Here is a 22,163-nt window from a genome sequence, read left to right as displayed (position 1 = left end):
GATTTTGAGGTTTGAATTAGTCCGGGTTCATTGATTAGACCTCTATGGTCCCTGTGATCCACATTTTATTCAAGTTATGGGAAGCAGTATGAGTCTCCTCTCAAACTAAATATCCATGTAGTAATAAAAATATATGGGGGTTTTGCACTTCAAAATCAATACTAGTAGTGCTATTTCAAAGAATATATCGTAAACACAAATGACTTTTGAAGACTTGTGCAGTTTTATAGCTACAGCAGACTTTTTAAAAATAGGACTCAATATATTGTGGCATATCTTTCAGATGGATCCGTTTTCCCATCATACGAAGCACTGCTGGTCAGGGACTAGATGTCTGCCCTAGCCTCTCCTGGTAAGACTTTGGTAATGGGAATGTTTCTAAGGCTATTACTTAAAAACATAAACGGAAAAAATAATATCTTGCCCCAGATGGAAATTGGAAACACAGCAAACTAGATATTTTTTTCATAACTATGGCATACTCTTAATAATTAGGACTTTTGTGGCTGATTCAGGTTACTCAGTGCTCTCAGTCACTCAATGTCTGAAAGAATGGTCTTCTTTAAGAAGCCTGTGTTCTTTCTGAATGCTCTCAAGATAAGTTTGCAAGCTCTCAATAGTCCATATCTCCAGGGTGACAGGGACTAGATTTACCTGTCTGTGGTGAAATTGCAGGCTGTTATTAATTTCATTTAACCTTCCCTGTATTTTAAATTTAAATTCTCTCACCATATGGAAGATGAGCCACCTTTAACACAGCCTGATTTGGTTCTCTTTACAGTTAACCAAACATTTTCCTCTATGTTTAATGAAAGAGGAATGAGGCACTTATGGAGACTGTGGAGTGGTTATCAACTACAGTTTGCTGAGGCAAAAAAAGGTTTTCTATTCTGATAGAAGCCCTACATGACAGTACATAGAGAAGCTGGTCAGTAATCAAGCTCCAACACTAAGGAAAGCAATTTAGGTTGCTCTAACTTAAACATCACCAAGGGCTGTGATGGGCATGGGGCTTTCCTGTAGCCTGAGTTGTACAGGCTGTGCTTTGAGAAACAAAAGTATGGTTTTACTTTTCTACTCAATTTTTTGAGTGAAAGCAGGACTATGCTTTTAAATTAAGTGATCAAAAATACAGTATCCTATATTTATACCTATTTATGTTTCTTCTAGCCCTCTAACAAGCTTTGAACACATTTTCCATCTGCTCAAAGCAAAGATGTGATGTATGTATGTTTCAGCAGCTCCCTGAAGATCATTTTTATGCATACATTGAAAAGACAGCTCTCTTCAAAAGTTTGCATTAGCTGGAAGAAGTATTTTTGCTTTCAATGAGGAATGTTAAGATCCTTTCACTTTATCTGGCTGAAAATATAAATTTTACTTTGCTATTTTCCCCAATGGAACTCAAAACCTTGAAGCATGAGAGCAATAACATTGGGAGGGACCAGTAAGGTTTCCCAGCAACATAAACAGGTAAAAAATTCATGTATGTATTAAATACATTAACTATGGTTTATTAACTCTACAAAAAAAAAAAATTAAATGTCTACCTGTTTCATTTAATAGTTGTACTGGTTTCTATTTTTCTATTATTGTCTGCTCCAATGTTTCTTGGCTTTACTCACCTGTTTAGACCCTGGCATTTCTCTCGAAGAATTTAAGTTAGAACCTTACCTTTATTGGAAAACATGGATTTTGTTTTTCACAAGTCATCTGGCACTCCATCCCACTTAGGAAGGTGGTTCTACTTGTGCTCTGGGGTGTGAATGCAATGTCATGGTCTATGTACTGTCCCCATACCATAATGATATCAGAATACAGGTTGTCTTCAGTAACAGCCTCATTAGATGCATGAATAATTTTTCTTGTCACTTCACGAACCTGAGAAGAGAACGAATTTACCTCGAGTGCCAAGCAGTTTTTACTTCTCACAAAATGATAAAACACTAAAAACTATAGGGAACAGTGATAAAAGCTATCTTCCCCCTCCCCAACTTTATGTTGTATAGTGCTTCTAATGCTTTGCCTAAAACCAAACCAAAACAAAAAATCCAACAACAGTATAAAATCCAACCTCTGTCAGGCTCTTCTTTGTGTTCAGGAGCTGAGACCCAGGTGCCACAAGCATATTCAAAGATGTTTCAGCTGAGTTTTTTATGTTTGCCAGTAAGCAGTGTATCTTTGATCTGGGTTCCTTTTTGAATTTTGAAAACCTCACGTTTCTTTTAGACTGTCTAAAAGGTTTTTTTCTATTTATTATGTTTTTTTCCTCCTTATACAAAAAGATTTGCTGGGAAAACTCAAATCACTGTTGATACACAGAGGGTCTGAGCTGCTCCATACATAAATGAAGGAGATTATGCAGCCCAGGACATGAGCTAGGTTGCAAACACATGGTAGCTGAAAGTTCTGCTTCCTTTTCCCAGGCAGGGAGAAGCCAAAATATATTTCTGACATGCTTCTGTGCAAGCTGCATGGAGATACAGATACTCTGAGGATGAGCACATGGAGACATCGATGCTACATGTCCAGCCTATATTAATAACCAAGCAAAACCATCAGAGCAAAATCAGCACTCAGTTTGTGGAAATGTTAGGGGTATCATTATTCACAGATTCCTCCCTCATGCTGCAAAATATTCCCTGGCATATAACAGCTACCTTGGAAGTCAAGCAACTGAAAGGGCAGCACATAAAATAGATAAAACACTACAGAGCCTGTAATAAATATAAGGGCTATATAATGAATGTATAAGGCAGGTTCCATTAAATAGAATTGGTAAGGGCAACAGGCAACATGGGGCTTGTTAGGAACATCAGGATTTATAATGAAATAGTTGAGAGCAAGCTACATACAGGTCATCAGGAATTCAAGACTTTAGATGAGTATTTTAACAGCTTTGGTGGCCACAAAGCACAAACTTTTTCTTGAAGTTAGTAAAATTGTCTTATCCCTGTTAACTATCACAGTTACACTGTGATCTAGTATTGCTTTATAGCAATCCTCACACTTATCTATCATCTTCACATTATTTTCACGTTACTTTTAAAAGGATATAGTTAGATAGCTAAAGGTACAAAAAAAAAGGACAATTATGTAAATGAGAAAAAACTTTATTACATTATTTTTACCCTATCTTACTCTGAAACAAAGCAGAGAACCTTCCTGATGGTCAGATGTTGATAACCAGATTTGGTATGGTTATATAATCTTTTTTAAGAGTGTTTTATTTTACAAACATGTACCCTAATGAATCTAGAAAAAGGTAGTTTGTACTATGTACTGGAAATTTGCCTGTGTAAATGTCAGGTTTCCATCTCTGAGCGCTAAATTGTGCAGCTTAGAGACAATGTTATTTAATTAATAGCATGAGTTGCAGCTGACATTAACACTAAATTCTCTTGCTTATCCTTATTAAACATACAATGGTTAAAATGAAAAGACTTTGAGTCCATTAAAAGTCAGGTTTCAAAGCAATGATGACAAATCACAAATTACAAATCCAGCCCAAATCATTGCACACTGCACTGGGGAATTTTTCACCCAGCCCTCTGTGCAAATATTCTCTTTTCAAACTTCCCTCTATGGCGGGTCTGCTATTTTTTAAGAATATGAGGTGCTAAAATCCATAAATATTGCAATATTTTCTAAGCTCAGTTAGTTGGACTAGCTAAAAAATGAAGTTATGATTTGACAGCAATACTTGTTCAGTTAAGGCTTGCTACCCTATGAGGAATGGCATACCTGCACGCACCTACACATGTGCTAGCACGTCTATGTGCTTTATATTTATTTAGTTAACACCCAACCTTCTTTTCCCCCTCCTCCTTCCCTGAATAAAGGCACCATTATTAAAGCAAAGAATCATAAAATCACTAGAAAGTCGAGGCTGAAAGGAAATTCTGGAGACCACAATGTGCAACTGTAAATTGAAAGCAGGGGTTAGGTTATTGAGAGCCCCATCAAGACAGATCTTGGGTATTTCCCATTAGGGATAAGCCAGAAGTTCTCTAGGCTGGAATCCATATTCCAACAAAAAACCTATTCCACTATTTAATTGTGCTCACAACAAATTAATTTCTTTTTTCAAGACAAAATTTTCTCTGGAGCAACTTGTGACCATTGCAGCATGCATCCTTGTAGACCTCCCTCATCTTTACAATTTCATCATGGGAAGCTCAAAATTGGGTTGACCTTGCACCTTTTCTCTACCTGAGCAATCATCACCCTGTGTCTGCTGGCTGCCTGCTGTCTGGTGCCTTCCAGGCCAGGCATTTGGCCAGCTCCTGCCCTGCCTGCTCTCCCTCACAGCACTTTACGGAGTACTGGGCTGCCCCTCAAGGCAGTCAGTGCCCCCCGGCACTGCTCCGTGGGCTTACCCCAGCCAGGGGCAGGGGAACTCTCACCACGTGGTTGTACTTATGCTTTAACAAAGCCACTGGCTTCTTAACTAAGCTCCACAGATACATCTGAAGTATTTTACACAAGATACTTCATTCACTGATGCAAATGGAGATCTATGGTAGCAGATATGGTAATAGCCCAGTGAAAGAGTTTCAAGTGATCTTGTGATCCACTTCCTAACCGAGGGCAGATGGAATCCATTGTATCGGATGCTGGGATCCCATCCTCGAGGTTGCCTGAGGCCATCTTCATAGGCTGCTGGAAGCCATCTAGCCAAAGCTGTGTTGGATGCTCCCCATCTAGGATGTTCCCTATGAAAAGAAAAACAAAACAAAAAATCCCCCAAAAGCAACAGCAGCAAAAACAGAAAAAATCCTGAACCTCTGAATATATTCTGAATCTACTATATATAAAATATTTATATTTTATTTCTATTCTGAATATAAAACCTGAGCATAAAAAATATAATAATAAAATAATATGAAATAATCATCAGCTACAGAGCAATATGTCATTGTAATTAGATGTTCACGTGGCAATCTTTGAGAGGGCATCAAATACTTTTCTTCATGTATGCCAATATTAATTTTACTCAAAAGGAAAATACTGAAAACTTAAACTACTAATGAATTATTACTGTTTTACTCATGTTTATAACCTAAGTTGGTTTCCTTTTGACATTTTTGAAATACTTGCTGTGAAGGTGACTTCCTGATAGTGTCCTCAGTCCCCATAAAGTCAGATGTAGTCCCAAGTGCATTTGCTAACATCTTTAAAAAGATGTTTGTTTAGGGCAACAGCTAGGAAATCAAGACTTAGGAAAATATGAAGAAAACCTGGAGTACAGGTGAATAAAGCTTAAAAGAAAAATGGACACTAGTCACAGAGAAGAAATCATTTAGCAACACCAAAGAAGCCAGGACTGAGCAGGTGGGAGCAATGGCTGAATGCAGGGGCAAGACTCCCCCTGGTTGAAGCTATACCAATTTCTTGGGTCCATCTTTGGGAGGGCCTGTGTACAAGCCCAGGCACTGAACTATCCTGCTAAGTTGCCAGCACTAATTGCACTGTATTTTTTTCTCACAACAACTTGCATTTCTCTGAATGTCGCCTGCCTGGGCGCACCTTGGCACCATTACATACCAGTTTGTCATCCCACAGCCAGCCAACTTGGAAGGGAGAAGGGGAGTAAAAAAGTATAGACAAACATGTAAAAGTAAGAGGGTGACAAGAATCAGGTCATACTTAATTTGAGGGTCAGCAAATGATTCTTGCTAATTTCTATTTATTAGTATAGTAAGGATTCTTGGGTTTGACCCAATTAATTTTCTCTCTATCATGAATATTTTAAATGCATTTTTTCTAAGATGAAATTTTAGGGTTTGTTGTTGTTTGGTCATTTTTTAACATGTCCCGTTCAATATATTTCCTAATAAATATATTCATAATAAATATATATCAACATTAAAAAGAAGAAATAATTTTTTGCAATGTACTCAGTTGAGTAAAACTGTAAAGTAAGCCACAAAGAACCAGAAATATTTCTGGAATGTTGATAGAAATACATAGTGTTAAAACATACATTTGTAAGTCTATCAGGATGATAAACAATTATAATGTTAATACTTCATTGACCTCCAGCACACTGAAGAGGCTCAATTTGCCAAGCTATATGGTACAGTAATATACTTAATTATCCACAATAATTCACACTTGAAGTTTGAAGTATGCTTTAATAAAGCATTCAAATTAGTTACAGTTGATTTGCCTTTATTAAAATTGCATAAAATACTGCACATAGTGTAGTGCTATTTCACTCAACTAAAAATAATGAAATGTTAATGTAGCTGCTTAACCAGTGATTTTTCTCCTGATTGCTTTTGTATTTTAGCAGAATTACTGGAATGCTACTTAAGTAAAACCCTTCCCACATGCCTTTTTATTATTGCATCAAACATGTTAATGTCTTGGAATCTTGCTCGAGTTAAAAAGGCAGCTGAAAGAATGAGATTTTGCTACCATACAGATTTATAGAGTGGTCAAATTTGATTACTATATATTTTGTTTATAGGAAGAGGGAGTTTTAATTTACTTGTGAAATACTGGTATTGTACCATTTGGATTTTGTTTTGGCTGCCTGAGAAGCAACCTGGAGTTGTAAACAGCAGTTCACAGTCCAGACTTTCTTATTTTGAATCTTATTTTAATGTTCTGCCTAGTTTCAGATACAAGGAATGAATGCCATATGGCAACTTAATAATTGGAGTTTGTGATGTTTTACGTTGTGCTGAGCTACCACGTGTGTAACTTGTGGAAACTTGGGACGCTTCTGGAGAATAAGCCTGCCACTAATTGAACACAGCTTTCACTGAGGTGAAGTAGCAATCCTAAAGGAAACATTTCAATTCCTCCTTGTGGAAGTCAGTGGATTGAGTCAGGACTGCTCGTTCTTCCCACTACATCCGGGAGCCATACTCTTACTCCTAAGTCTGCTGGTACTGGACCTTCAGACTGAGCATCAGGTCCTTACCTGAGAGAACGGTTAATGACAGGGCAGTGAAATAGAAATGCTGTAGATAAAGTTCCTCCTAGATGCCCCCAACGTTAGGTGTACAAAAAGTAAGCCAGTCATCTAAAAACCTGTCCATCAATCCAGAAAGACAGACCTGAGTGCCATCCTGTCATTCCATTCTATTTCTCACTAGCAGGAACAGACAAAGATGCAGACTTGCAGTAGACATATAACTACCTCCGAAGGCTAGGATTAGGTGACGCTAATTGCACCGTGAGAGTCCATTTCTTTAGTACCTGTAATTCCTTCACCCTTGAATTTCTCTCATTGTACTAGACATTAAAAAAATACACAGATCAATACTAGCTAGCTGGGATTAAAAAATGGGAAAAAACCAGCTCTTTGGATTTTCCTTCTATTCCTTATTCTTAATTTTAAAATAATATAATTTTATTTTGCTTGTTTAGGCAGAAAGAAAACTAAAATCTGTTAATATCTGTTACTAGTAGAAGTGGATATTAACTCTGCTGGGAATGTTATGTTGCTATTCTCCATAGAAGGTCATGTTTATGCTATTCTGCTACACCTCTGTTCTAGGAAGTGCACACTAAAACAAAACAATCTCAATGTTGTGGAATAAATCCTTTGTAATTGATCAGATTTGTCTCAAACATGCAAACTGATTTAGTAAAACATCTGTAAAGCATTTCCTTGCTCACTTCTAAATAGATTTAAATAGATTTTTCTTGAAGGCCCACAATTAATTCCACTATAAATTTTATTTTTAAATTTCACTTATGAAATGCAGCGTTTACTGATCTACAGGACAGCTACATATTCAAACTGAGTGAGGAAAAGTACAAGTGCAACATAAGTCCCGGTATATTTTCTACCTGAAAGTGGAAGCTGTAAAGCAAGGAAAAGCACAGACTGGTACTTCATTTAATGTCTGAAGACTTTAAAGCTGGCTTACGTCACAGAATATGTTATTTACATTACTGTATAATGGGATTTTAAGCTGATGTATTTCAGTAGAGCTAGAGGTGTTTCAAGGAGCTCACAAAGTTTTAGAATCAGTTAAGATCTGACTCACTGGTTCAAAAGTCTTTGGTTTTGGAGAGTTTTTTGATGCCTTGCAACTTTTACAGATATTTAGAGCAAAAAGTCCAAAATACCACCAAATATGAGTGGTGGGTTTAAATTCTGATGCGGTGAAGCATAAAAATATACAAAGTAGAAGAGTGGCTACAAACCAGACTCAATGAATCATATTTACCCTACCCAGCTTTAGACACCAGACTGAAATGCCTATACACATCCTAGTATTATCAGTCTCTGAAGAGAAAGCAGAGTGCTTCTTTCCGTATCTAGGGAGAAAGACTACACAACCATGCCTGTAAATTAAGAGCTTCAGCCATGTGTCTATGTTCAGCTGCATGAATCTTGGACAATGTATTCAAGCCCTGATGGAGTTGTCAGTGCAAATATTGTACTAGCTGCTAGTTCAGATTCCAAGGAACTCTGAACGTGCCTGGGGGAAATTATGGATACCCACACAGTTAGATTTATAACACTGATGCATATCAGGTTGTGTCCTTTCAGCAAAGAGTCTATCAGGCATGTTCCTTGCAAATAACTTTGACGTAGCAAAACAAATTCATCTCATAAAACCAGACTTGCTGAATAATAAAACTGCAGAATTTTACTGCCCTTTATTCACCACATTGCAAAGCACCTTAACCTGTACAATGACAATGGCCTTCCATTTTCATCTCTGTAGCACTTCAACTGTAATCTTACAGTCCACCTTTCAGTTTGTGACCTTAGGTCTATGTATCCAGAGGCTGCTGAGTACAAATATTGTTTACCCTTGTACTTAAAAGGGGCTCTCATTCTCAGTTTTACACTCTCATTGCATTGGAGGATTCTGAAAAGACAGGTACATCTATTATGTTGGGTTTTGCAGGAAGCAATTGTCACATAGATTAGGCAACAAGTAGATAGTAGTAGTAAAAAATAACCACTCAACATATACAACCAGATATCTAAAATTAAATAGAACACCTAGAATTTTTAGATTCTAGGGAATCTAAGAATGTGGGAAAATACAAAAATAGTTCTCCTTGTGAAGTAATATAGTTTTCCTGCTTTAGATAATTTTATCCAATTCAATCAAAAATAAATGCTGGGTTAGAATTAAGTTTGCTTTTTATATAGAAGAAGGAATCTACTGAATCAGCTCTCCCTAAATGTAAAGTTCCTCACATAATCTTAGAAGCTTTCAGAGGGAAAGCCTGTCTACAAAAATTAGTGTACCAAAGTTTAAATGATGGGCTCTTCCTCTGGGAACTTTCACAGGCACCTCATTTACTGTTGGTTCCAAAGTTAACAGATTAATGTCAGGCCCCCTCCACCAATTTCCTCAGAAAAAGTAAACACAGCTTCTTGAGTTGAAAGAATGAGAAAGAAGGATTTTTCCAGACACAATTCTTATCATACATACCTGTTATTGCAGGCACCAGTGATGAGTCGATATTTATTAGCTAAGCAATTATTTGGACATTTTGGTGGCAACATATAAGGCAGACATCCAGAAATATTAGCAATCATAGTGAGCAGATCAGCTGATAAATGATCTGAAAGGAAGAACCCAGACAAGCAATTTGCTCTATCAGATTCAGCTGCTCCAGTAGAAAATGCATTATTGTCAGCTGCATCTACAGCATTCTCCCTCTTCCTAGGAAAGAGCACTTAGTGAGAAGTGCTGCAAGAGGCTGTCTCAGGGACTTAGAGGAAGAGCTGGCTTTATTATCTGATGAATGGAGAATGAAAAGAAAGATGTCCAGCAATAGCTGAGAACTGGGGCTGACCTGCTCTCTGCTTCCTTCTTTCCCTGCATTGTAGTCCTTTGCTTGGCTGGTCCCTGTGCTTACAACAAAGGCATAAAAAATGCCATTCAAGAACAAAAGTATATGCCAAGGAGGAAAAATGTGGGACTGGAAAGATGCAAATTTAAAGACCCTGCAGATGACTATAGAATTCATTGTTCATTGGAAGATGATCAGAATTATTAGCTGGAATTTGGAAGCTAGGTACAATCAAGTCCCTTTCTACCAGTAGAGAGCATGCTATAAATATATTTCTAATACAATCCAAGATGGGGCTCCCAGTGAGCATCTGATGTCGAGGGACAAAGCCATACTATTGTGTAAGGGAGACCTGTTCTCACCTCTGCAGGTATTGAAATATGTAAGCCATACTATTGTGTAAGGGAGACCTGTTCTCACCTCTGCAGGTATTGAAATATGTATGGCCAGTTGGAGGTGGATGCACGCATGAAAAAGGAGCAACCTGGTCTAAAGGAAAGTGACCCTTCCCATGGCAGGGGGGTTGGAACTATGGGGTCTCTAAGGCTCCTTCCAACCCAAATCATTCTATGATTCCATGAATATCCTTCCTGAACTCAGAGAACCCTTGACATTCAAAGTGACTGCAACCATCACATGATTAAAGATGAGGGTAGAGGTAACATATAACATATATTGCCCTTGTCTCCCCACTACACATCACATATCTATTTGTTCTGCCCATTCAACTCTGAATTAAACTGCTTTAGTTCATTGTTCAGTCCAAAAAATTAAGCCAGAAAAATGAACAACAAAGATTCAAGAGCCAAATCAGCTCAAAAAATGTTCTGTTGAGCAGTTAGAATCTGTACAAGGTAGTAGCAAGAACAGAGAGAGAATAGGTTGTTAGACTGGCTACATAATCTTGTCATTATATACTAGTTAATCATGCCAAATTTGTGGATAGAGCTTTACTTCTGTGTTAGTTCAGGTGTAAATTATACTCAGAGCCCAGCTCCCCAGTTATCTGGGCTGCCAAGGTAGTAACTCCCATGTTTTCTTTAAAGTCAATTTAGTTCTTTAATTAATGTAAAATTATTTTGTTGTGGCACATAGACTGTAGAGCATCTATTCATGTTCCATTAATGTTGTTTCATCTCTGAAAATTAACAAGAGCTTTGTGCACTTCTTCTGCAGTTTAGAAATTCAATTTCTTTTGAAATCGCACAGCACAAAAATAATTGTATCTGTGTGTGTAGGTGTAGGTACATAAATATATGCACAGAAATACTCATATAGATAGAGATATTTTTTTAGTTCTACAAACATCCCATTAGTTTAGTAAGCTAGATATTTCTGCAAGGGAATAAAATAGTAGAATAACTGTGGAGCTTTATGTTTGTCTACAGCACTCTAATGTTTCTATATCTTGGAAAAAAATGTTATAATAATAAGACAGAAGACTTCATGGAAGTGACAGAATTAAATTATGGGGGAAAAAAGTCAATGTTTCTGCTATTTTGAACCTTCCAGACACCAGACAGAGAAATTAATCTCTAATTAACAGCAAGTATTTTACTTTACTTAGACAACACTGAACTTTCTGGACTATCCCTCTTTCTTTTCCCATCTAACATAAAAAAAACCCAGTTAAAGTGGAAATAAATGTGTAACAGCACTGCATTATAAAATTAGATTTGAAAATAAGAACATGTTTTTTTAAGAGAGGGATATGCATATGTTGAGAGGAAGTGTGTTTGAAAATGCCAGTGCCATAGTGTGATAAAAGATCAAGCACTAAACCCAAGCTGCTGGGGAAGATAGATATTTCACTGTAAACAAGAAGCTTGCAACACTGAGGATATGCAGGCTGATTTATGGGCAATACACAGTCATGAGTTCACAGGATGCCAACAGTGCAATGCTGCTCTCCTCAACTGCAGGAACGCCACCCACACTCCAGCAAAGAAAAATGTAAACCTATCCGAGGTGCTTTCAAGAACAAAAGAAAGTGCAAAAGTAAAATAAAAGTGAATTTAACCCAACTTTAATCTAAAAGACGGCATTCAGCAAATCAATAGGGTAGTTTGCCAATGTCAATACACTATATTTACCAGTTAGATGCAATGAGCGCTTGTGCTTCTGGCAAACTTTTTCTCTCAGCACCTGAATTGACATTTCCATTCGTTCAGCTGCTTGGGAAATATCTTGACTGTCCTGTTCAGGAAATTTTGAGAAAGCCAGCAGCAAAGCAGGGGTTGCTATTCCGTTTCCTTTGACCTTTCTATAATTGAGATAAATACAGAAGGTTTTGCAATGTATACATTTTTAGAACTTTTTCATAACAATAAAGCTGTCTGTGCTGGATAGGTTGAAAGTTTAAGGTATATTTTGATTGAAGAGTACATTGGGAAAGCAAAGATGAGGACTCTTTTGTGACCTTGTTCTGCAAGGAAAATTCTAAAAGAGAAACTCCCCTTCTGTTGGACACACATAACAAGAGTTCAGTTTGTGGGAAGCCTTTAGGATGAGACAGAAACTGTTGGGGTGAGCAGAGCCTGCGGCACTAAGTGGAAGATCTTGTGCAGGACAGTCGCAAAAGTGAGGTCCCTACTTACTACTGCAAGCAGGCTTTGCTTTCACGTAACATTTAATACCAAAGACCAATAGCATTTCTGAGCACCAATTCTCTTTAAAGTCTATATATCTACATACACAGTATTTCAAAGGAAGCTTAACAGTCTGGTGGTTTGTCCGGGTTGAGTAACTGGTCTGAGATTTATTCCTAATAAAATTTCAATTCCTAATTGAAACAATCATTGTTAAACATTTACCTTTAGCATCTCTTAGCATTTATCATCTTTAAGATATTGACCAAAAAATTGCCACAATATCCTGTGAAACAGATAAACATGAGTATCTCCATCTAGTACATGAGGCAGCTGAGCCACTGAAAGCTTGAGATTTATGCTTCTAAATTTTAAATGCCTTAGGGTTATCACCCAAATACTAACACTATAACCAGAAAGTGACCTCAGTCTCTACGTACAGAGAGGCAACAGTTTTTGACAAGGTCTGTCTATATAAACAGTTAACTCTCACAGAGCTCTGCAAATCATGACTTATTTTCAAATCACAGGGATAAGTCTTTAGGAAAGTCTAAGCAAAAGTGGGGTGATTGTGCCCTGTAAAACTTAGCTGATGTGTTCCAAATTTCGGAGAAATTTAATTTTGTGTAGCACAGAAACCTAGTCAGAAAACGGTTGAAAGAACTCACTCTCATACTAAACCTCAAACACAAAGGAGCTTTCCCTAATTTGTTACCTAACCACAGTCCAAGATAAACGTTTTATTTCCTTTCCCTTATCTTTCTTTTCATCTGTTGTAGACAGAAGAGGAAATATTAAATTCACTTTAACAGTCCACTTTAAGGCAATAGGGTTTGGTTCCTGATGCCATAGGAGCTGTTCCCATCTCACTCTGCACTGGAAAAAACATAATTAACTTTCAAAACTGTGTCCATAAAATTGTAATTTTTGAGCCATATGTTAATGGAATTTTTTGTGCTATTTAGTTCAGAAAAACATTAGTATTTTTTTTTGGGTTTCTTCTTTTGTCTCACATTTTAAGAGAGCAACTTATATGGTGATAATGCACAAGGTCATATTGGATCATATAATCAGTGACATAATCATAGAATGATTTGGGTTGGAAGGAACTTAGAAACCCCCTAGTTCCAACCCCCCTGCCATGGGCAGAGCCACCTTCCTCTAGACCAGATTCCTCAAAGGTAATGGGAGCAGTGAATCTGTGATTATATGGGTTCTCAAGAACAGGAAGACTGACTAACTTTTCTGTTATGAAAGGTTTTTTACTGAATAGATTCTTCTTTTTTTTTTTTTACCTTTTAATTTCATAATGTGCAGCATAATTGACCAGACTGGAACCCTTCTGGATAGCCTTAGTGATGCAGTTATCTTCAATTTGTTCTCAACAGGGAAAAAAATAAAAAGAAACAAAGATAAATATGTTAATATAGAATATATTTATTAAAATGTTTCCAGTTAGAAAATATATAAATATCTAATATTAAGGTGAAATTTTTTGCCCTTTAAAACCATCTCCATATTTTATTCCTGAAATTAATGTTGTGGCTTCTGACCTCTCTGAAAAGTAAAGTAAGGGCAGTAAATAAATTCTTCCATAATTTATAAGACTTAAAGAGTTAGATTTCCTTGCTGTTTCTTGAAGTATAAATCCAGTTATGGACATGTATAGTACCAAACATAATAGGTCCAGCTGAAACATGTTCTCTGGATGCAACTGTGTTCCTTAGGCTTCATGTGTATTTTTCATCAAACTGTCCTTGGATTGACAGGACAAATCTGAGCCTCCCTCACAGGTAATATGAGCTGGTCTGAGCCACATGAAGAATTCAAGTCCATATGAAAGAAAGAAGAAAACTAAGACCTGGGATGCGGCCAGTGCATGAAAGCCCTATTCTCATTTCTTCACCTATGTTTGATGGAAGAATATATGTGAACATAATAATACTTCAGCGGTGCTATTTTGTATACTACTATAGTGGTTTAGTTTATTCCTCTTCTGTGTACATGTTTTATAATAAAAGAATTTTTAAGGTCCAACTGTTTTATTTCTATCTGAATTTTGTGGGATGGCCCATTTTTTTCTTAGAAAATGAATCGTAACAAATAATAACAGTCATTTATGTACAATCATTTGTCATTTATGCACAGTGTAATTTTAGGGGAGCATATTCTATCTGTAGTCCATACTGTGCTATTTCTATCATCTATTTTTTGAATAGGGCACTCAGCTCAAGGAAGAGAAATGTGTGATGAGGAGTAATCTTTCCTGGGCTAAATTATTCTCTACTAAAGTTTTCAGTATCTAAGTATAGCAGTAGTTATTCCTCTTTTTCACCTGTGCATAATAAAATATTCAGATAATTCATTTGATGTTATCATTCAGATTTCTGGTACTTCTGAAAACCTTTTTGAGTCTATGTTAAAAAACAAGTTGGATTTTCATAGGCCATACAATAAGTATATCTTTTAGAATTTAATATAGCATGTTTTTAAATTACTTTTAAGGGGCTTAGCTCTGAGAAATATAATATGCTTGAAGTATGGCTTGTCATGTAATATTGATTCAGACTCTGATCTTGAAGAGAACATCTACTTGCCATACTTAAATTCCATTGTCTGTCTTCCTTTGCTTCTAAGAAGTATGATTTTTGTACCAATATACTCTCTTCAAAAATGTGGTTCTTGAGTAATAAACATTATCTTGTACTGTCTCATCAGAACAAAGAACACCTACTATAAAAAGAATCACATTTTATCTATTCTATTTATCTATGGTCCATGTATATTTATATATATTGGTGCTTTCCTGTGCCTAGGGGAAGCATATAAAAACAGAAGGAGAGGGACTTCTTATATGGACAGGTATGGGACAGGATGAGAGGCAATGGTTTTAAATGGAGAGAGGGCAGGTTTAGATTAGATATTATGAAGAAATCCTTTACTGTGAAGGTGGTGAGGCACTGCAACAAGGTTGTCCAGAGAAGCTGTGGATGCCTCGTTTCTGGAAGTGTTGAAGGCCAGGTTGGAAGAAGCCCTGAACAACCTGGTCTTGTGAATGGCATCCCTACACATGACAGAGGGTGTGGAACAAGATGATCATTAAGGCCTCTTCCAACCTAAACCATTCTATTATATTTGGATTCATTTTCTATTAACTAACATACAACATAATGTGGTCATTTTAGGCCACATCTTTCCAAACAACTTGTATGGAAGCTCAAAGTAAAGAATTCACTCTGGAAAGAAAACTTGATCTCCTGTTTTGCAGTCATGGTACAAAAAAGATTTCTCGTCAGAAGTAACAGCTTGGGAATTTGTTTTAATTTAATATGTTTGTATATAATTTTATTTTATTTGTGATTCTACACTAACTTCAGGTGAAAACTTTCCTAGGGAATCATATCATCATGCCTTATGAATGATGTATACAGCTATATAAGAGATTGTAGTTTGAAATCCTGTTTCTTTACTATCTCTGCCCTAATTTCATGTAAAATCAGCTTCTGAAGATTTCTTTTAAAACTCAGTCTAGTATCTGCTACACTTCTAGTTTATTTGATTGAACTGATTTAAATTGAGCAGATGCAAATGATGGTAAAAATTACAAGCTTACATTTTTTGAACATAGGGAATACTGCAATCTGAAATGCTCTAAAATCCACAGAGTGCCAGCAGCCAACAGACCCATGGGAGAGAAGCACCCTTGTGAGACAGCAGGAGAGTGCCAGGTGGGACATTCTATGGCAACTGCCTCTAGCCCAGGATGACCAAAGGTAATGATTAGCAGATGGGGAAAGAAACCCAGCAATCGTGCTTGTCAACATGTCATCTGACATGTGAACGTCACTAAGAAAGTAAAACCACTCCTAGTCAAGATACACTAGAGATATACTACACATACAAAGTTTTACTTACTGAGTTTCTGAAACTGCATTTTAAAGGGAAACATCCATGGAATAATTCTCACAGAAGCCAGATAGTGTATTTTGCACACAGAAGAGATTGAGCTATACTGATATTGCTATACTGTCTGCAGTGCCAGTGTATTTTCAGCTTAACAGTCAACATAAGAAATTAACATGTATTTTTACTGTTACTTACCAAAGATGGTGTCTTTCCCTATTTCAAGGAAAGAAAAGAAAACAGCTGTGAAGGCTATAGCTGCTGAAAATCCCAAAATAATGAAAATTTTCATCTACAAGTAAGAAGAGATAATTGTTGAAAATATATATATATGCATCTTCTAATTATAAGCCAGACTATAAATAATTTCCCATTAGAGAAAATTTTACTTTAAAATTAGATTTCCAGCCATGTTTGACTACGTTTTTGAAGTTCAAAGTAATTCACATTTTCTTTTTCCCTTCCTTACTCATTACTTTTCTTTTACATTTTGAGAAGCTTCTAGCACAATGAGACACATAACTTTATTTTACAACATAATATGTTCTCATGATACCAGCAGCACTTAGCCTACATATGAGAAATACATCAGTATTTTACCACCATTCATTTTGAACTTCTCTGTGCATTAGACTGATTTGATTGTAAATTAGTGATCACACATAAGATAATGAAATGGCCAAACTAATAACACTAATCAGACCCTAATCTATGCTCCTATCCATAGATTTTTGTGGTATCAAAGCAGCACAGTGAATATGCTCACACAGCTGAGGTGAGCTGCATTCTCCATTTCAGTACTGCTACTCTGGCAGTTCTTACAGCAGTGCAAATATATAAACTCTCCAAGAGGTATCACTTTACACATGCACTATGTTGATTGGAAATTGAAAGATTTGAAATATTTTTAGTTCCATATCCTACCAAAATTAAAAAAAAAAAAATAATCAAGTCTGAAAATTCAGAGAAACTATATTGCCCATAGAAATTCAATGTGCAAACACCCCTTCCTTTTGCATTTCATGAGTTAATATGATGAATTTCTTCTGGAAAATGGCAAGCAAAAGTTTTATTGTCTGACCTTTTGTCTGCTGAGGAGATTATCTTCCACAGTTCTGTACTTTATCGGTGGCAGTAACTGTTCTGAATTATGAAAGCCAAGTACCTTCCAGGGGCCCAGTTTAGGCTATCAGCTTTATGCACTGGTACTCACTCAAGCTTTAACAGTGCAAATTATTTCAAAATCTTTTTGGCCACAGTTATGTTCCCACAAAGCAGAAACTGACGTTAATACTTGACTTGTTTATTTTTTCCTGCTAGGAACCAAAAGATAACTGCATAGTCAGTTCTTATATCTGAATTACTTTCCTGAAAATGAGAAGAAAAAGAAAAATTGTCATTATGCAGTAAGATAAACTATTTTTCACTAGTTATTTTTGTTTCTGTATTTGACAAAAAAACCCAACTTTGTGTCATATTTTATGCATTCTATAATTTGTGCTTTACCAAAATGGCCATTTTGAATTCAGATGATAATCCCCAGGCTGCCCACCAACTTCCAGCACTTTTTACCTATCTTTTTCTCTGAGCCTAGCTATTTTTCTTTAGTTACACCTTTCAGCCTTATTGATTCTTTTAAAGTCAGTAGTTTGACCTAAAGAATCTATTTGGCTGGGGTTTTTTTCCTATTTCCTATAGAGGCAGAGAGATAAAGATCAGATCTGGAATCAGCATTGAAGATTCCCTCATTTAATCTTTGCTGGTCATGACAGGGACATCACAAGGTGGAGCCAAAGATCAGTGTTTTGATCTCTGCCGGATGGGATAAGGGAAGTAGGGGATGGGTAGCAGGAGGCATCCTGGAGTTTGAGGCTGTGGAGTATGGTGGTGAAAGAAAACCTAGGAGCATGTGAACTGACTGGAGGACAAACTCCAGGATCTTATTATAGAGGTTTGGGAATATCATCCATAACCCGTTCACTGCAAAGATGAGTGGACATGGATGAGAAGCAAGCACAGAGCAAAGGGAAACAAACCTCTGTTGGAAAAGTAGGTTTATGTTCCTTGGCTGGAGGATTTAAGATTGCAGACAAGAAGTCAAATTTGCAAAACCTCTTTAAGCCTGTTCCAAATTGTAAATATTTTAAGATGATGTTTCCTTACATAAGAAAGTATAAAGAAGATTGACTTCTTCTAAGGCACAGCAAAGCATTGAGAAAAGCAGATCCAATCTGAGCACCTAATACAATAAGGAGCTCTCACTATATCCTTTCATATACTTCACAAGTACTACAAGTTTAATTTCTGAGAGATGAGAGACTTTCCTAAAGTGAAAAACCAGTTTGATTTTCTTTGCAGTTTCACAGTCAAAAATCAAAGCTTCCCCATTTAGTTCAAAAAGACCATACTTACATCAAGGTTTGTTTGAATAAGGATCTCAACCTTTGCTCATTGGTTGCAGTTGAAGTATTTGTCAACAGTGGGCCTTAAGTAGTTACATCCAAAAAACTGGTCTGTGATGAAAACATTAAATGACAACTTTTATTTTGTATTTTTCTGAGCATGAATATTTAACTGCCCACTGAGCCACAAATAACAGTTTTAGTTAAAAAATGTGTGAAGTCTTAATTACACTGGACCCACAAAGACAGGCACAGCTGAATTCCTATTCTTACTGGAGCTCATTCAGAATCCTGTTATTGAAATCTGATGAAAGAGAATTAGGAGGGTAAAAATTAGTTGCTCAAGAACAGCCTTAATTTTTTTAATCCATGATTCACATATTGCCATTTTAAGTGCAGAGAATTTTGATGAATATCCTGCTGAATGTACCCCCTTTGTCCCAGATTTTCTGTTAGCTGTCTGTCTTAAGCCATTCTTCCTGCAGAAAGGATATCAGACCTTCATGCTCAGCACTGAAACTGCACAGTTCAAGGATGGTCTAAACATGGAGAACAGGACCAGTATAAAACAGTCGTTATGCTAAACAACACTCTTGAGAAAAGAAGCAATGAACCTTAACAGATAACCATATTAACATTATTAAGTTTTAAATTGACTTGTTCAATTTGCTATATTCCCAAGATTTAAATCTGCACATGAAGACCAATGCTCTATGTTCTTAAAAGTTAAATACCTATAAAATAAATATTTGAGTTGATGATAAAAAGATAAATTCTGTTCAAGGAAATATCCCAAAGCAACAGAACTTCAGATTACTACATATATGAATTTCTACAGACCTACTATGGTGTTCAGAAAAAGTTAGACCATACCTAAAATATTATGCAATTCAACTAATGTTTGATACAGGAAATGGACACAATTCTATAACCTCAAAACAATTTACATTTGCACTGTAACAGCCTGCAGCTCTGCCAGGCTCTCTGAGGCAGCATGAGTTCTTACAAGCACTGGATTAGAATGAAAGAACCTCCAACACAAATCGTGCTGCTGCAGGGCTATTTTGATAGCAGATTACACTGTTTTGTAGCATTTAGCGACATCCTGGGGTCTAGCAAAGCGTGAAGGACACTGTTAATATGGATGTCTATAATAGAAAAATTAGTTTCTAATCTCTTCTGGCTTTTAAAGTTCTAAGAACACTTGCAAGAGAAGAGGAAGAAAGTGCATATAACTGCAAAATACTTCAACAGAAGCAATGTTGCTGAAGTTCCAGCTTAACAACATAGAAGCAACAACATTAAGCCTCATTTTAATAAGTTGAGCAAAATGTCACAAGTAAAAAAAGGCAAGAAAAGGGTGAAAGAAAAGTAGCTTAGTGGGAAAGATCAGTTTACCTGGGTTTCAATGATGCCATTACTTCTAGTTACTTTAAGCACCTAGTTTTTTTCTGGAATTAATTTTATTTTATTAGAAAGGGAGGGTTTTTTGCTATTACTCTCTTTAGATAGACAAGACCCTTTAGAGGTCTCTGAAGCCAGAAATGGGATGAGGAGGGTTAATATGCAGCAATCATTCACTGTCTATTCCAGTAGAGAACTAAAGGTCACAAAGGTTGAAAATAAACAAAAAAGTACTGCTATTTAGAAAACACAAAGTTATACCATAAAACTGCTGGCTTCTGGTAAAAAATTGCATACAAGTTCATATAAATGTTTTCACAATTTTATGAAATAAGAATATATTAAGGCCTATGAGGTAAAAGATTTACAACAGGGACCCCTGAATCACAAATTGACTATGGCTGGAATTTTTCTTATCCTCTTTTTACAGGCTTCTTCCAGCATTAACTACTGTTTGGGGGCGGGGTTTGTCAAATAAAAAATACAATGCTAAATGGCTCTTAGGACTGGCTGGATGGCCAGGCCCAGAGAGTGCTGGTGAATGCTGCCACATCCAGTTGGTGGCCAGCTCCCCAGGGTTCAGTATTGGGGCCAGTCCTTTATCAATTATTTGGACAAGGGGATTGAAGACACCCTCAGTCAGTTTGCTGACAAAACCAAGTTGGGTGGGAGTGTTGATCTGCTGGAGAGTAGAAAGGCTCTGCAGAGGGATCTGGACAGGCTGGATCAGAGTTAGATCAATGGGATTTGGTCATTAAATACTAATTTTAGTGTATGATGTCGAAATAATGTTCTCAGATAAATTATTTTTCTCAGAAGCGGACGGAATGTAACATTTCTAGAACATGAGACTGTCTTGTTAAAATGTTGATTTAAACCCAAGTTGAGGTTTTATCTCATGCAAGCAAGCATTTGAGACTCTAGTTACAGGAAGAATCCCTCAGATGTTCAGTTGTTTTGGAGTAACCCAACTTGCAGAACAAAACTATCTAAAGATAAATTTAACTACAGAGAAGAGTCCACTCAATTTCTTGTCTGAATTCATGCTAATCCTGTATATCACGGTTTGAAAACTCTGCCTTAACTAATGAGAAAATTATGATTTATGTGAAAAGTTGTGGAACAGATGAACAATTTTTAAGGTTTATAGAAGTTCTGAAATTCAGTGGCTTGAATCACGAAAACTTTTTCTTTTAAAATGAGACAGAAAATTAATCTTTTATCTTCATAGAGCACTGATTTTTTTATCTTCATAGAGCACTGATTTCAGACCAAAATCAGGCTCTTTCAGACAGATCATTTTAATTGCAAGCTTAATGGTGATTTTTCTTCCCTCTTCCAAAGCATGGCCTTCTTGCAGAGACCACTGCAGTTTCGTATGACCAAGCTTATCTCTTGGATTTATGGTCAGTAGATACACCATATGTCACATAGTCATAAAGCTGATCATATACTAACAGGACATGATCTTTTGTAACTTAGGAGAAAACAGAAATGGATTTAGCAAAATAAAAACAATGACCACATGATAAAATTATGATAGACCAATTTTAGTATTCTGCCTGCTGTGAATGAGGCTCTCAACATGGTTAGTGACAAATCCACAAAAGAATTTAAGATTCCAGAGGGAAAACTGGGAAGTGCAAGAAGTGATAGTGATTCATTGCCATACTGAAAGGATGGCAGATGTTTCTGTCCTGCTTTTGTAGTGAAATATTCTGTGAATATTTCCATGGTAGGAATCATGACACATGGATATCTCACTTTAGGAGCTCTTTTGATAGCACTAGGAACTGGACCAATGTCTTTGACCTCCTGCCTCCCTGGACCGACTTACTGGGAACATCCAGGCAGTGAAGACGTTTGCATTTTGTACCCATCATTTGAAAGGAAAGAAAAAGTTGTGCTCAAGAAAAGGGGGGGGGAATTTATAAAGGAAGAAGAGCAGGGAATCATAATGGAGGGAGAACGCGCTCTGCAGATCAGTGTGATGCTATATCATGAAGCACATTTTATGTTAGTTGTGCGTTCTCAGCTGTTCTCATGTGCTACATCCGGTATCTCAGCAGGACAACATTGGTCC

The 22,163-nt window shown here is 36.7% G+C and overlaps 1 protein-coding gene across 1 annotated transcript in view; it reads right to left on the bottom strand.

Annotated features, from left to right (window-relative positions):
* Nucleotides 1-16,566, bottom strand: part of TPO (thyroid peroxidase) — a 37,314-nt gene extending 20,748 nt beyond the window's left edge. Inside the window, exons 1-6 of the mRNA XM_019282144.3 lie at nt 16,473-16,566; nt 13,667-13,751; nt 11,877-12,046; nt 9,420-9,552; nt 4,586-4,715; nt 1,675-1,881 (exon numbers count right to left, since the gene is read on the bottom strand). Of these exons, the coding sequence (XP_019137689.2) occupies nt 1,675-1,881; nt 4,586-4,715; nt 9,420-9,552; nt 11,877-12,046; nt 13,667-13,751; nt 16,473-16,566 (819 nt within the window). The remainder of the gene's footprint in view (nt 1-1,674; nt 1,882-4,585; nt 4,716-9,419; nt 9,553-11,876; nt 12,047-13,666; nt 13,752-16,472) is intronic.
* Nucleotides 16,567-22,163: the final 5,597 nt, after the last annotated feature.

This window comes from Corvus cornix, chromosome 3 (assembly GCF_000738735.6).
Source record: "Corvus cornix cornix isolate S_Up_H32 chromosome 3, ASM73873v5, whole genome shotgun sequence".
NCBI lineage: Eukaryota > Metazoa > Chordata > Aves > Passeriformes > Corvidae > Corvus > Corvus cornix.
This window is presented reverse-complemented; position numbering and strand designations above follow the sequence as displayed.